This window comes from Podarcis raffonei, chromosome 3 (assembly GCF_027172205.1).
Source record: "Podarcis raffonei isolate rPodRaf1 chromosome 3, rPodRaf1.pri, whole genome shotgun sequence".
In the NCBI taxonomy this organism is placed as follows: domain Eukaryota; kingdom Metazoa; phylum Chordata; class Lepidosauria; order Squamata; family Lacertidae; genus Podarcis; species Podarcis raffonei.
Window position 1 is genome coordinate 76,170,940 of NC_070604.1, and position 16,114 is coordinate 76,187,053.

Below are 16,114 nucleotides of genomic sequence, written 5' to 3' on the forward strand. Positions count from 1 at the left end.
TTTTCGCTTTCCCCTGTTTCGTGGGGGGGGGGGCGTCTGCTTCTGCCGTAAAGGTCGAGGCAGAAAAAAAGACTTGCAGTCAAACGGGAACACGGGAGTCAGACACAGCACTGCGCTGAGGGTTGGAGGCCAGCGTAAGGGGGGTCAGGAGCACCTTCGCTTTGCTTGGAATCCCTTCTTATCCCTGCGGTGCTCTGATCCATTTGCCTAGGCGAGTAGCAGGCGGCTTTGAGCGCCGATGCCTCCTAGAGAGGAGCTGCGCTTGGCATCCCGATGCTCATGCTCACCCCTCCTCCCCTTTATGCCCCTTTCCTCTTTGGGGCCCGCCAGCCGCGCTCGGATTCTTTCGAACGCGCCTGCGCATTCCTTCCGCTCATTTTTCTCCCCACCCCGCCTCCTGGCCGCTGCCGCCCTCAAGAAAGCTGGCGCCCGAGGTAACCGCCGAGCGGCGCAGCGGCTGCTTCGGATGACGCGAAAGAGGCGCGCCGCTCGATGAAGCGAGCGAAGGGGCACAGCTCGGCTCGGGAGAACTTCTGGAGCGGTAAGTTGCCGGTCCGCCAGTGTCGCCCTCGAGGGGAAGGGCAGCCCTGGGAAGGAGCCCAGAGTCTCTGGGCTGAGGGGGTTGGAGGAGGCGGCGCCGCTACGACTGTTCGTACCGCTACGGGCGGCAGGCAGGGCTTTCTCCTTCCCGCTCCCCCTTCCCGCCCTTCGAACCCGTAACGTCAGGACGAGGGTTTGGCGGGTCTGTGGGCCGCGAGTTGGGCCCGGTAGCCTCCCGCCCGCCTGCCTCGCTCCCGCTTTTCCCTCCAGCGGAAACGCGGCCGGCGGGGAGGGGCGCCCTTCTCGACACCTCTTTCCCGGCGGCTGCGGGATGGCCATGTCGCCGGTCTCCCGCCTCCGCTGGCTGCGGTTTCTGCTGCCCGTGCGGTTTCCCAGTCCATGGGAACTAATGAGGAGGATCCTAGCTAGTGGCCCTAAGGTAGGTTGCTTCTTCTCGGCCACATGTGCTCCTCCTGCAGCTCCTCCCGATTCTGTGCATGCTCTCTGCTTGGAAGCAAGTCCCACTCCGCTGAATGGGGCTCTTGCACCGTTGTAGGAGGTGCTCAGAGGGAGAGAGGAGAATAATCACCTTTCTGGTTCTCTGCACGTTTTTCTGCAAGTCGTTTTGGCACACACGATTCCGAGAAGCACTCGATGATTCTGTGCAATTTAGGAAGCTGTCCTGGTTCTTTGCCATCCTAAAAATGTTTCGCAAGGAAGGGCCAGTGAAATGTACGGTAGTTTGCTGCATTACTCTTTAACTAGTAGCAATGAGTCCAAAATGCCATAGTTTAACATACTTAATTGAAACAGGTTACATTTCCGTGGGCTCAAGATCACGGAATCATAGAATTGTAGGGTTGGAAGGGACACCGAGGATCATCTGGTCCAACTCCCTGCAGTGCCAGTCAGATGCACTGATCCATTGCGCCACAGAGATTGCTAGGCAGTTGTTGCTTAGGTTATAATTCTAAACTTAATGGCAGTTAAGTGCCATTTGAACTGTTGTAGTGTGTAATAGATATCAGTGAAACTCATCTATTGGGTGGTTGATGTCAGTCTCTTTAGAAAGATATTTAATTGTGAAACCTGCAGTGGGTACTTAACTATCTTGAACTATTTCTCCAGCTCTTTCACATATATTCCTATACAAACATAACTTTCTCTAAACATATGAATAGAGGGAGCTGTAGACCACAAGGAGTGGTGATTGACTATGCTCATTTTATAAGAGTTTATACATGTTTTTATTTCTGCTTAGATGTCAGTATTGTGTGTGTGCACTGTTAATGTATGTTGAATGTTTTTTGTATTTGATGAAAGTTATAAATAGACGATGACAAAATCAATTTGCAAACAGCTGTAATATGCAATGATTGCACTCCTTTACACTCGCCTAATTCTTTCAGTCTTGACGTGTTAAATGCTACCCACACTTATTATGTAGCAGTATAACAATAACTGTAGGTGTATCTGCAGCTGGAAAGATTATCCTGCTTTGACACCGATATATTTGTGGCATTTGGCAAAAGTATTCTAATCCCTGGTGTAGTTCTGTGTCAGTGGAATAAAAATAGTGCTGTTTGGATGGCAGCCTTCAGTGAGTACTTCTATAAAACACTCCTTGAGGAAGCAAGGTTTGTATAGCTTCATTACTGAAGCAATATAGTCCATTCTGTAAAATAGCTTATTCAAAGTATTGATGTATGGAGGTGCTTCACAATGTTTCTGGGTTGTTTTTTAGTAGGCCTTTAAGCTGTTGGTTTCTGGATGAAACAATCATTTCCTGGGATGTTGACAAATGATGCTACTAGACCAGGGGTTTCCAGATTGCGGTCAGTGGACCACCAGTGGTCTACGACATGTCTGCATTAATTACTCATACTGATTTTTATTTTTATTTTGCTGCCTTTATTTCTTATATTATATTAGATTGTATTACAACTTGAATTCTGTGGAGTTCAAATTGCAATAAAATACAAGCAAGGGGGAATAAATTAAAACACACACACACAAAATGCATAGTACCACACATTCCAGTTGCTACAGCAAGCAAAAAAATCATTAAGTGATCTGCAAAGGCCATAAATAATTTTCAAGTAGCCCATTGGCTGGGGTGGGGAAGCACGGAATGGAAACCACTATACTAGATAGTGATGTTCTCGTGGTGTTCATAATCTAAGAGCAGCCATGCTGGAATCAAAGATCTGTGTACAGCAGCTTATTTTATCCAGTCACCAGCCAGATGCTTTTGGGAAGGCTGATGGAGGGCATGTAGGCATGTTGTCTCTTCTTCCAGGCCACTGTTATTGGGAGGCAGGCTGCCTCTCAGCCTGTATGATCCACATAGAAATGATTGGCTGATAGCCATTGATAGACTTGTCCCTCATAAACTACTGGTAGTTGAATCCTTCTTTAAAGCAAGCTGAGTTAATGCTGAGTTGTAGCAGTGAATTTCATTGAAGTACAGTACTAGTTTCTCATTTCACTGAATCTTCTTCCAATCAGTTTTTTTAAGGGTGTCCCAAACCCAAGTGTTAGGTGAACGAAATGAAATACTCTTTCATTTTGTCCACACTATGCATACCTTTATAAACGTGTATTGTGCTGTACCTTTTACAGTTATACAATTTCTTCCCAAGATGGGACAATCAGAAACCTACACAGTAGTTCAAGTGAATATATGCAGCCATATACTTGTACCCATAAATTATAATATTGACAGTTTTTTAACTCACATTTAATATGCATACACGGAACATACGTTATTTCTTAATTCAATTTAAAGTACATTTGTTGTATAGTCGTTTAGTCGTGTCTGACTCTTCGTGACCCCATGGACCAGAGCACGCCAGACACTTCTGTCTTCCACTGCCTCCCGCAGTTTGGCCAAACTCATGCTGGTAGCTTCGCGAACACTATCCAACCATCTCATCCTCTGTCATCCCCTTCTCCTTGTGCCCTCCATCTTTCCCAACATCAGGGTCTTTTCCAGGGTGTCTTCTCTTCTCATGAGGTGGCCAAAGTATTGGAGCCTCAGCTTCACGATCTGTCCTTCTAGTGAGCACTCAGGGCTGATTTCCTTAAAAATAGATAGGTCTGATCTTCTTGCAGTCCATGGGACTCTCAAGAGTTTCCTCCAGCACCATAATTCAAAAGCATCAATTCTTTGGCGACCAGCCTTCTTTATGGTCCAGCTCTCACTTCCATACACCACTACTGGGAAAACCATAGCTTTAACTATACAAACCTTTGTTGGCAAGGTGATGTCTCTGCTTTTTAAGATGCTGTCTAGGTTTGCCATCGCTTTTCTCCCAAGAAGCAGGCATCTTTAAATTTCTTGGCTGCTGTTACCATCTGCAGTGATCATGGAGCCCAAGAAAGTAAAATCTCTCACTGTCTCCATTTCTTCCCCTTCTATTTGCCATGAGGTGATGGGCCCAGTGGCCATGATCTTCGTTTTTTTGATGTTGAGCTTCAAACCATATTTTGCGCTCTCCTCTTTCACCTTCATTAAAAGGTTCTTTAATTCCTCCTCACTTTCTGCCATCAAAGTTGTGTTATCTGCATATCTGAGGTTGTAGATATTTCTTCCAGCAATCTTAATTCCAGCTAGGGATTCATCCAGTCCAGCCTTTCGCATGATGAATTCTGCATATAAGTTAAATAAGCAGGGAGACAATATATAGCCTTGTCGTACTCCTTTCCCAATTTTGAACCAATCAGTTGTTCCATATCCAGTTCTAACTGTAGCTTCTTGTCCCACATAGAGATTTCTCAGGAGACAGATGAGGTGATCAGGCACTCCCATTTCTTTAAGAACTTGCCATAGTTTGCTGTGGTCAACACAGTCAAAGGCTTTTGCATAGTCAATGAAGCAGAAGTAGATGTCTTTCTGGAACTCTCTAGCTTTCTCCATAATCCAGGGCATGTTTGCAATTAATGTTAAAGCCAACATATTTCTACTTTCCTTTAGTAGGGAGTAGGTTTTATTGAAATCATTGGACTTATTTCATAGTAAACAACCTTAGAATTGCATTTTTGCTCTCTTAAACTCACTCAGTTTTATTGTGCAGTTTTGATCTATTCTTTCCATGTAGGCGTTTTTGGAGTTTGCCAGCCTTTGGCCATAAGCAGTCATCAATAAACAATTATTAAGGGATAATGTTCTCTCAATACAGGTGCATGCACGTGACTTCTCAAAATAGTTTCACACTCAGTGATACAGCTAGACATTTTATTATTATGTTTCCTCACAATTCTTGATGTCTTATTTTATGTTCATTTCCAAATAACCCATAGCATGGATTTTTGCCTTTTTCTTTCCTGACATGCCCTGAGTTGGTTTCATTGAGCTGTGCAACACAACCCCAATATTTTTTCTGGTTAGACAACCAGCATTAGAAATGACACCTTAAACCTATGTTGTGGTTGCCACCACGGAATATCTAGGCACCATAGTTTTTTTAGAATGAGACTTATTATTAATAATAATAATTCCATTTCTATGCCACTTTATATTTTAAAGAAAAAATCTCAAACAGGTTGATAACACATTAAAGCATCAACTAAAGCAATCCAGTATAAAGCAAATTCAAGTTTCAAGGAAAACATTTCAGATCCTTTTCTAACTGCTGCCTACTATTCAGCCAAGGGATATAATAATCAGTTTCAAGCTTTATTCCAAAAAGGATCTCTTGATGTAAAAGGTCACTGTCATGCTCCTTTTAGAGGAATGCTCTTTGAAGGATGACCTTGAGCTCTCCAAGGCAAACATTCAGGAGAAGCATCCTGTATCAAGGGACTGCAAGGCAGAGCAGGGGGATGCAGGCACTTCAGGGGTCACATCAACCCACCCTCCTCTCAAGTTAGCTATTTATTTCTATTTTCAGTGTGAAAAATGTTTATGTAATCTGATACTTATTATTTACTTGTTGCACTCCTGATTTTGGCTTTTTGCTTGTCCTGGCCAGGCTGGTGCAGTGGCTAGTATGTTGAGTTTGGACCTCCAAATCTTTTCTCAGATAATGAATGTCATCGAAAGACCTTGGGAATAACACTCTGTCTCAGCTGAAGCTCACCGTCTATGGGGTATACAAAGTAATAAAATAATAACCTCAGTTTGCTTATTACTTAACATTCTTTAAAAGTTCAGGTATGAACAGAATAGAAATTTTAAGTTGCAGTATTACTGGGTCAAAGAAGAAACCAAGTTGTAAGTACTTGATTTCTTTTTAGGTATCGTTACTTTTCTTCCAAACTGAGCTATTTGGGTTGGGTAGCTAAACTGATCGTGTATTCTCCTTTGTCCTGCTTCAAAGGTAATTGTCATCACAGATCTCATCTGTCTGGTTGGCTTATGCTTTTTGCTTACTTCAAAAACCAATTTATTCAGTATGTGGGAGATCTGAAAGGGATTTGTCATTGCAGATTCTTAGAACTGGCACCCAAAAGCTATTCTGCAAGCAGGCCCATGCATATAATACTGGAAGAAGCACACTTGACAGCATTGTTTGGACAACAGAAATACATTTTGTGACTATAAAATACAGCAGTGTTGTGTGTTTCTTAATTTTACTGCAAGGCATGCATTTCATTAAACTTGTTTCTCTCTTTCAGACTTATGATCCTCCTCTTAGACACTTGGAAGCTGAAGTCCTTTCAAATATGTCAAGACAGGCTGCATACCTTGTTGGGATGCTTTAGGAAGTGACTCTCAAGGCAGATGGTGTGAAACTGCTTTTCTGGACGGGGTTTCTGTAAATACTTGTCACTTGACTGGACACCGGACTGCTGCCATGGATCAAAACAACAGTTTACCACCCTACGCCCAGGGTTTAGCATCCCCTCAGGTAAAGATGTGCGAATTTTGCAGCTTATTAGGAAACACAGATTTCAAAATTATTTACCCAGTGAAAAGTGATGCAATGTTGTAGGCACTAGATCTTCCTCCTCTCATTATCTTTTTTCTCAGTGGGCTTGCTTCAAACTCTTTTGAATCACATCCTATCTATCTATCTTATCTATCTATCTATCTATCTATCTATCTATCTATCTATGCCTGCCTGCCTGCCTGCCAAGATTACAGGGTGGTTTTACCTCTCCCTTCTCACCAAAGGCCAGAACATGCTCTGGCCCTACCTTTTGCTCTGCCTCTTCAGTGGCCTCAGTGAAAGGGTAGTTGGCAAAGGAGGCAAGAAATACCACTGGCCCTTATTACAGCCATTGCCCTAAGTGGCGGCATGCTTGCTGATGGAGCAGTCCCTGCCACAAACTTACTACAGCCTCCTCCAATGGTAGCCAAGAATGCTTTTCTTGGACCCTCTCTGTTTTTTTGACTCTCTGGAAGCCAGTTCCTTGGCAAGAGCTGAAAATATTGGAGGCACTTCCCTTCTTGCTTCATTCTTGTTTACTTTCAAGTGGGTGAAGCATTACAGACACAGACTCCTCCATACTGACTTCCTAACTACTCAAACTCAATGTCCAGCATTTTGTGTCTTTGATGTACCCTTGGCCTGAAAGGTGTGTGTGTGAGAGAGAGAGGGGGGGGGGAGGAGACTCTTATTTCATTTAATTTCAAAATATAGTCTCAATTTATAATTATGGTTTAGACTTGAATCCTTTTTCAAAATATCTCAGTTAAAGTGAACAATGAGTGTCTAGATGGTTATTTGTATTCTGGAAATTCCGAACTCTGCCCCCCTTCTGTTGTTTTGTAATTTTGTCATAATGCAATTTGATTGAAGGGAACAATAAGCAAACAATAGTTTGTTTATTTATTTAGAGTATTTATATACCGTTTTTCAGGTGGACTTCACATAAGATTATTACAACAATAAGCATCCCCTTCTTAAAAAAGAAGCTGCAATAGAATGGATGGGACAACTTGTTTAGAAAAAACTGTTACCGCTTCTTCTCCCCTCAGGGCAAGATGGTCCTTCAGACATCCCTGTGGTGAAAGTTGAGAGAAGGGAAAGTTGCAAAACACTGCAGGATTGCTTAAAAAGAACTGTTCTGCATACTTGGAATTTGCTGATCTTTTTAAAAAGAGTATGACATGTACAACTGAATTTATTTTAATTAGCTTCAACTAGTAATTCCCAAACTGTGTCCCAGGCATGGGGTATACTAGTGTGCCTTGAGGGATACATTTTGAAATAATAGGTGCAATTCAGCATTGCACTCTTCCAGTTGTTCCACCTGCAAAAGTATTTCAGCTTGCTAGACAGAATGATCCCACCTCTCTCTCTCTCAACCTCCCCAGAGCCAATGTTGGGGCACAAGGGGAGGTGGCGGGGGAGTGCCATGATGCAAGCAGAAGTTCTTGTGCAGGGCTTCTGCTGATGGCACTGAGTAGGTGACTCCTGCCCAACTGCATGTTCTGAACCCAAAGCAGCTGTCCAGCAGGGGCTTCATTGCTTCATGTTTTTACTGCTCTGTTCTTCCCTTGATTTTATTTTGCTTTCTGGTTGGCATTCTCTAGTGGTGGGCAACTCAGACACCTCTCTACATTGTATTTGGATAATTCGGGCAGAAATATTTGGGACACTTACTTAGGAGCAAGCCTCACTGAACACAATTGGGCTTTCTTCTGGGTAAACATGCATAGGAATGTAGTGTCCGTCATCCCTGATGCAAAGACACAGAACTACCAGCCTCAGGGAAGGAATGCTGAAATGAAAGGGAAGCGCTCCTTTGAGTAGGTAGTTATTACTTTTACAGGTTCTGAAAATCAACCATTAAGGATATAAGAGCACTGCATGCCTTTAATTTTAAGGGAAAGTTCCTCAGCCAAAGAGAAGCACTGATTTAAAAGTATCCTAGTGCTAATGAAAGCATATTTGTTTTTTTATATGATTTTTATTAATTTTCCAATAAAAACAAATTTATAACATTATTAAACATCAAAAACTCATCACACATCTTTTTTTCTTTTAGACTTCCATCAACATGTCTGATAATTTTCCGTAATTATCACAAATCTTCACATTTCTTAATTTATATTGCACTATATATATCTTATCTTACCATGTTGTTTAAACAATATTTCTACCAAATCTTACAGAGCTTCTTGAAAACTTACAAACGTTATATCATTATCACAAATATTTTTAATATATTCTGTAAATTTACTCCAGTCCTCAGTGAATCTTTGGTCTCCTTGGTTGCAAATCCTCTCTGTCAATTTGTCCAGTTCCGCACAATCCATTAATTTCGATCTCCATTCTTCAATCGTAGGCATTTCTTCTTGTTTCCATTTCTGGGCCAAAAGAGTTCTGGCTGCTGTTACTGCATACAGAAATACTTTCTGATCGTTTCTTTTTATTTCACCACCTAATATTCCCAATAGAAATGCTTCTGGTTTTTTAATAAATGTATATTTCAGTATTTTCTTTATCTCATTATATATCATTTCCCAGAAGCACTTCATTTTTTTACATTCCCACCACATATGATAAAATGTCCCTTCTTTCTCCTTACATTTCCAACATTTATTACTCACCTTATACATCTTACTTAATTTAACTGGTGTTATATACCATCGATATATCATTTTCATAACATTGTCTTTAATTGTGATACATGCCGTAAATCTCATCCCTTCCTTCCACAATTTTATCCAATCATCAAATTGAATGTTATATCCAAAGTCTTTGGCCCATTGAATCATAACTGATTTAACCTCTTCATCCTTCAAATGCCATTCTAATAATAATTTATACATCATAGATAAATGTTTAACTTCATTATTCAATACTTCACAGGCTAGAATTAAAAAGTCAGTAGGTTTAAAGTCCGTCGCTGCTAATTGCACAGATCTTTTTAAAAACGAAAGTAGAAAGCTCTCGGAGTCTTCTCCCCCGACGTTTCCCACCGACTCAGTGATAAGACTATTAATTTTGCTTTCCAAACGACTCTCCCCCTTTTCTCTATCTTTATAGTCCTTATACTCCTTATAGTCCTTTAGAAGGCAGTCAAATAAATTATCAGTTTAATCCGTTTGCATTGACTTACGTTTTTGTTCCGCTCTGAAGATGGTTCTTGTGTGTAGTTTAAATTCCAGACAAGGCTGACCTCCTTTTTTCCACCTTACCCACTTCGAGTTGGCTCTAATCCATAAATTTGTATTTTAAAAAGTCCCAATTCGGTTTCTTAATGTTTGAGAGCTGATCGCTTCTGTGTGCAAGCTCGGAGTTTCGCTCTTGAGGGATAGAAATGGCTTCCCGCTGTCCGCTTCTCTACCCTGCCGCTCTCGTCGCCTCCAAAAAAGAGGTTACTTGGCAGCCGGAGGATAAGCTCATGGACCGTGCCAGGACCCTGCCCCTTGAATATCCTTTCAAGGGTGTTTGGGGGGCAGCGGTGCTCTTGCAGCACTCCCTTTCCCCCTCAAAAGCTGGATTCTCTCAGCACTGAGGAATCCCGCTTGCTTTCACTCCCACGATCGCCGGAAGCCTTCTAATGAAAGCATATTTGAGAGAAATCCAGTTTTGATCTACCCCCCCCTTTCCTTTATTATAGTAACTGAATGTCAATTTCAGCCCTATTATAAGAGTCCAAGTAAAATAAGGTGATAACAATGCCTTGGAGAATACACATGGTAATATACTCATTCTGGAGGATCCTAGCTACTGTTTCAGTGCAATCCTGTGCATGTTTATTCAAAGGTAAAGCACATTGTGTCCAGTGGGTCTTACTCCCAGGTTAGTATGCATTGGATTGCACCATTGGTATGAAAATAGAATTGGCTGTTTTTAAAGCAACTTCACTAATACTTAATCCTCTTCTTGATGGTTCAAAAACATCTGTGGTCAGTAGCATTCTCTAATTCTCTTCTCTTTTTTTAGGGTGCGATGACTCCCGGCATCCCTATATTTAGTCCCATGATGCCCTATGGCACGGGGCTCACACCCCAACCTGTTCAAAGCACCAACAGCTTATCTATTCTGGAAGAGCAACAGAGGCAGCAGCAGCAAGCAGCAGCACAGCAGTCCACATCACAATCCACACAGGGTGCATCTGGTCAAACACCTCAGCTCTTCCACTCACAGACACTTACTACAGCCCCTTTACCTGGAACCACACCTCTCTACCCCTCTCCGATGACCCCCATGACCCCAATAACTCCTGCAACACCTGCCTCTGAAAGCTCTGGAATTGTACCACAGCTACAGTGAGTGTGTAGTCTTCTCTTCTACCTCCCGTGACCCTGCAATATTTTTAAATAGTGACTGTAAGCTCCTGTAACCTTCTGATCTTGGCTAGCAAATCTATCTTTTTTGATTGACTAGGGCCAAGCAACTAGTGTTAAGCAGCAATAATAAAGTACCTTTTAATGGCAGCGACTTAACTAAAAACCTCTGAATAGTTGACATATCCCTTATTTGGACATCTCAGATAAGCCTCACAACATTTGCAAAAGATGCTCAGGCTTTAGCTCATGTTTTGGAATGTGGAACTTCTTAGGAATGTGACAGCTATAGAGTTCCTCTGCATGCCTGTGCTCTGAACTGGTTCACAGATGGGGAGTTCATGAGCGCTCTCAATTGTTTGATTGTTCTTAGACAACAGGATAGGCTATAAGGCAGGAGGTGCCCCTAATATGTTGACCATAAACTGTTAATGCACATCAATGTGGGACTGAGTGGGCTCCTGTAGTTTTATGATAGTTTAATTCTTTGTTGTGTTCAGGGACAATACGATAGCACCCTTCAAATATTTGTCACAGCTCTGATGGACCAAATGTATTTTCTGTTGTTCCAGAGGGTAGGACCCAAATCAATGGGTTCACCTATGAAAAAAGGAAAAGGAATGTTGTTTAAACATTAAGAAAAACTTCCTGGTAGCTGTGGGAAAATGGAATAGTGCATTGGGGTGTTGTAGACTTTCCTTTGTTGGAGATTGAGTTTGTGTGTGTGTGTGTGTGAGAGAGAGAGAGACAGACAGACAGACAAATCTTGAAAATATATATTCATAATAACTGTAACCATATAAATCAGTAGGGTGTGTTTACATGAAAACTGGCATGAGACAGTAGCTCACGAGTCAAAGTTGTAAATCTTATAAGGCTGAGTTGTGTCCTGGTATTCTAGTTACTACTTGCTTAAATGCAATTGCATGGTAGGGGATACATTCAAAATTTTGAAAAAAATCTAGCTTGCCTGACGTGTCTTTGAATTGTATTTAGGAATATTGTGTCTACAGTGAATCTTGGTTGCAAACTGGACCTCAAAACCATTGCCCTTCGTGCTCGAAATGCTGAATACAACCCCAAGGTAAGATATAATGGAGAGTCCATAGCCATTACCTGATGCTTTTGTTGCTGATTGTCCATGGGTCCAGCATGAATCCCCTTTAGCTTTCTCATGGCTGGGGAGCCCCCAGTCTACAGGTCCCAAATTGGTCTGTGGGGCTGTTTCCCCAAACTAAGTCCACCTGCCCCACACCTGACATCATATGTCAGTAGTTGGACATAGGTAGTTCCACTAGAACAAATAATTCACCTGTTGGATCGAGTTTGGCAATTTCCTATCTTTACTCTTTAAAAAATCTAGCAGAATTGGTAGAAAGGATGCAAAAATCACTTGCAAGGGTATTTCTAAAAGGGGAGTGACAGTTTTCACCTCTCCAAAAGCTCCTTGGCAAAAGTAATATTTTGAGTTGTCCATATTCAGATGGTATGTGAAATCAGTTTAGTGTGTGAGAAGTGAGGCTTGAGCTCACATAATTCTCTTCCGTTTCTTTCTCCTGGGATGACTGCAAGGAGTGGAGAATCTTTCCTTCCCATTTTTGCTTATTCAGTTTGTGCTTTCTGAACTGACAAGCTGTCATTAATATTGACTATGGTTAGTTTGAAACAAGTCAACAGAGCCTGGGGTTAAATAAAAAAGGAAAAGGTCCATGAAGTTGTGAGGTATTGTATGGTGATGGGGAGTATTTTTCCTAGTGTTTACCAGTTCATTTTAAAGGATTAGTAGTGGAGAATGCAGTCTTTCAACTGTCCAGGGGAGTTCTGCACCTCTAAAGAATTGTTGGGGAAACCCAACTTCCTCTGCATCCTATTTACTGGAGGGAGAGGCACAAATGGATGAGACTGGCACTTCTGTTCTGCTAGATAACTGTTCCTCACATTTGGAGATTAGAGTCTCTATATAGTAAAAAATGATACTTTGTTGAAGAAAACTTTTTTTTAGTGTTGAATCTAAGGACAAAGAACCTGCTACAATAAAAATGTTATATAATGAAACACTTAAAACAATTTGTAGCAGAGTGAGCTTGAAATACTCCTTGCAATATTTTTAACAAGCCTCCTGAATTTGGGCTGCAAAATGTGGCTTATATATCTTAAAGTAGAAATGAGGGCTGTTTCTACAGCAAGATAAATAATCCCTTTTGGAATGTGAGGTCCACACTCTTATTCCTGAAGTAGATGATTAAAAATGCTTGCAAAATTATAAAGATGAGTAGTATAGAGGTTGTTGCAGCTTCAAAAATTACTTACTAATGTTTCTTGGGATTCTTGTAGTAACCACCTTTTTTTTGTATTTCAGCGTTTTGCTGCTGTAATCATGAGAATAAGAGAGCCACGTACCACTGCCCTCATATTCAGTTCTGGGAAAATGGTGTGTACAGGGGCGAAGAGGTATGTGAGTCCATGGAGTATCTGCCCATTAATCTCAATGCCCAGTATAGTTTTATTCTCATTTCACTTGGGGGTTGACAGTCCAGCTCCCCAAGCACATTTACTGCACACACATGCACCATATACAACATTTTGTTCTTATTTACTTGGTAAATAATACTTGGTAAAATTACAGTGACTTCTTTTTCCCCAGTGAGGAGCAGTCCAGGTTAGCTGCCAGGAAGTATGCCAGAGTTGTGCAGAAATTAGGCTTTCCAGCCAAATTCTTGGATTTTAAGATTCAGAATATGGTGGGCAGCTGTGATGTGAAATTCCCCATCAGGCTCGAAGGATTGGTACTTACGCATCAACAGTTTAGCAGGTAGGTAAAAGGTTATTGTACCCAAGTGGTGAATAAAACCTGTCACAAAATACAAGTGGATACGGCAACATATTCTCTTGTTATTATCTCCGCCATTTTAATTTTTTTTGTTAGTATGTTTAATCATTGCTTTGGATCTTCCATAGTATCCTGAATTAGGTGTATGCAAATGAGAAGGATTGCTTGTCAAGCTGTAGCCAATTTAGGACATTCTGTGGGTTGGATCCAGGTAAAAGTGCATAGCAGAAGGCTGGTTAATTTCCCCACACCTCTCACCAAAAACCTTCTCCATGAAGGACAGGCATCCACAGATATCGAGCAGAGGCACTTTCAGTGAGCACTGCTCACATTTGCAAAAGGTGCATGTATCCAGTTTTTGGAGATTTCCTATTCAGCAGAGTCCCCTGACCCCTGGGAGAAGCACTGAGTCAACTTCTGTCAGTGTCCTACCGCACACTTTTCTCAGATCCAACCCTGTATCTATAAAGTTTTGTAGACAAGAATTACAACACTTGAGACTTCTTCCATTTGCTAATATTTTATGATGTAATGATTTTATTATATATAGCCGTATTTTAAATAAGCTGGTCGTTTACAGACAAGTGTCTCTCAAAAAGGGGGGGGGAATAGACTGGTCTCATGAAGTCTTGGGGACTAATGGTGTACATTGCTAGCTGAGTAGCCAAAGAAATCTGTATGAAAACCTTTTTAAATGTCAGCTCCCCATAAAGAGCTTGAAACAGGAGATGGTTCAACAGTTAGCTTAAGCCATATTTTGTCATTCTTATACAAAATATGTCATATATTTTGCTGGAAATGTCTGCTTTGGTATATCAGCCACAAGATTTAGTAATAACAAAAATTAACTTGTGGCAAGAGAAACAAAATGACTTTCACTTACAGACATCTCAATCAACCCACACTAGCTTAAGTTTCATTTAAAGATTTTACCTGTTTATTCTTTTCTTCCAGTTATGAGCCAGAATTGTTTCCTGGTTTAATTTACAGAATGATCAAGCCAAGAATTGTTCTGCTTATATTTGTTTCTGGGAAGGTAGTTTTAACAGGTAAGTTACATATGACATTTCTGCATTGAGTTAAATTGTAGTGCCAACAGGGGTGCCTAATAGTAATGATTTCATGAAAATCCAAATTATTTTAATGTTGGCTTAGTCATTTTTTGAAGTGTTGGTGTTTTGGTATTGCAAATGTGCTACAACTTCTGTCGATGAATTCTTCTAAGAGTCTACAACTATGGACCAACTGCACAAATAAAATATTTGAGCCATGCACTTCCTCCTTTTTCCTGTCCACATTACAGGAAATGAATAAACCAGAGACCCCACCTCATGCTCTGCAAAAAAAAGGGGGGGTACATTGTAGTTTTTTTAAAAAAAATGTGATTGTATAACTATTGCTTTGCCTTCTAGGTGCAAAAGTCAGAGCTGAAATCTACGAAGCATTTGAAAATATATATCCTATTTTAAAAGGATTCAGAAAGACAACGTAACAGTTCCTCGTGCTCATCCAAGAGGTTGGGGAACATTTTTAAAGTTACTGATTATGGCACAGCAGTAAAAGGAGACTTACAGACTGCAGCATCAGGCCTTGGAACATTTTCCCAGTTAGTGCCTAATTACCAGATCTCCATGGGGAGGGTGTTTGTGTTACGTCTAGTTACCGTGAGTTGCTTCACTCGGCTCTCCTTGGAAAAACAACTCAACTTATTTATATTTCTAGCTTTTAAACAGTTTTAACATCTATTTTTTAAAAAATCGGAAACCTTACGCTGGCAAATTGGTTAAACCGTGTTACTCAACATTTAACAGTTTTCTTACAGTATTCTTTCAACCATGAATTTTATAATCAGAAACTTTGATTCTACATTTTTAGACCACATTTCACATTCCCTGTTTTCAGTATTCAGCAGGACAGAAAGTTGCTAATGAAAACTGATGGTTGTATATATATATTCCTCTATTTGGGAAGCAATTTTTTGAGTTCTAAATGTATAATACATGCTGCTTTTGAAAATTGGGGAAAGAATTTGAAGAGTAAAAGCCTGCGATTAACCTGATTGGCTTCTGCTGCTGTTTTAATGTGCTAAATGCATGCTTGTAGCTTTCAGTGTATTGAATTGGTTTTTATAAGATTTCTTAACAATCCAGTATTAAAGCAATGTGTTTTGCCTTTTAAATTACTTTCTGTGTGTTTCTTAAGTATCTTTAAAATAATAATAATAATAATAATAATTTATTATTTGTACCCCGCCCATCTGGCTGGGTTTCCCCAGCCACTCTGGGCGGCTTCCATAGAAACCAAAAATACACTAAAATATCACAGATTAAAAACTTCCCTGAACAGGGCTGCCTTAAGATGCCTTCTGAATGTCAGGTAGTTATTTATCGCTTTGACATCTGATGGGAGGGCGTTCCACAGGGCAGGCGCCACTACCGAGAAGGCCCTCTGCCTGGTTCCCTGTAGCTTTGCTTCTCGCAATGAGGGAACCGCCAGAAGGCCCTCGGCGCTGGACCTCAGCATCCGGGCAGAACGATGGGGGTGGAGACGCTCCT

The 16,114-nt window shown here is 41.1% G+C and overlaps 1 protein-coding gene across 2 annotated transcripts; it reads left to right on the forward strand.

Annotated features, from left to right (window-relative positions):
• The first annotated feature begins 378 nt into the window (after nucleotides 1-378).
• TBP (TATA-box binding protein) lies at nucleotides 379-15,738 on the forward strand. Of its 2 annotated transcripts, none has more exons than XM_053382459.1 (8): nucleotides 379-541; nucleotides 6,160-6,392; nucleotides 10,386-10,711; nucleotides 11,726-11,813; nucleotides 13,089-13,180; nucleotides 13,374-13,541; nucleotides 14,514-14,608; nucleotides 14,972-15,738. In XM_053382459.1, the coding sequence occupies exons 2-8, from the start codon at nucleotides 6,339-6,341 to the stop codon at nucleotides 15,049-15,051; spliced, it is 903 nt and encodes a 300-aa protein (XP_053238434.1). In that variant the 5' UTR covers nucleotides 379-541; nucleotides 6,160-6,338; the 3' UTR covers nucleotides 15,052-15,738. The 2 variants fall into 2 exon arrangements, with proteins under 2 accessions (XP_053238434.1, XP_053238435.1); XM_053382460.1 differs by lacking the exon at nucleotides 379-541 and adding an exon at nucleotides 811-979.
• Nucleotides 15,739-16,114: the final 376 nt, after the last annotated feature.

Coding starts and splice junctions, on each gene's coding strand:
- TBP (XM_053382459.1), top strand. CDS start 6,339: ATGGATCAAAACAACAGTTTACCACCCTACGCCCAGGGTTTAGCATCC. Junction 6,393..10,385: donor AGGGTTTAGCATCCCCTCAG/GTAAAGATGTGC, acceptor CTCTTTTTTTAG/GGTGCGATGACTCCCGGCAT. Junction 10,712..11,725: donor GGAATTGTACCACAGCTACA/GTGAGTGTGTAG, acceptor AATTGTATTTAG/GAATATTGTGTCTACAGTGA.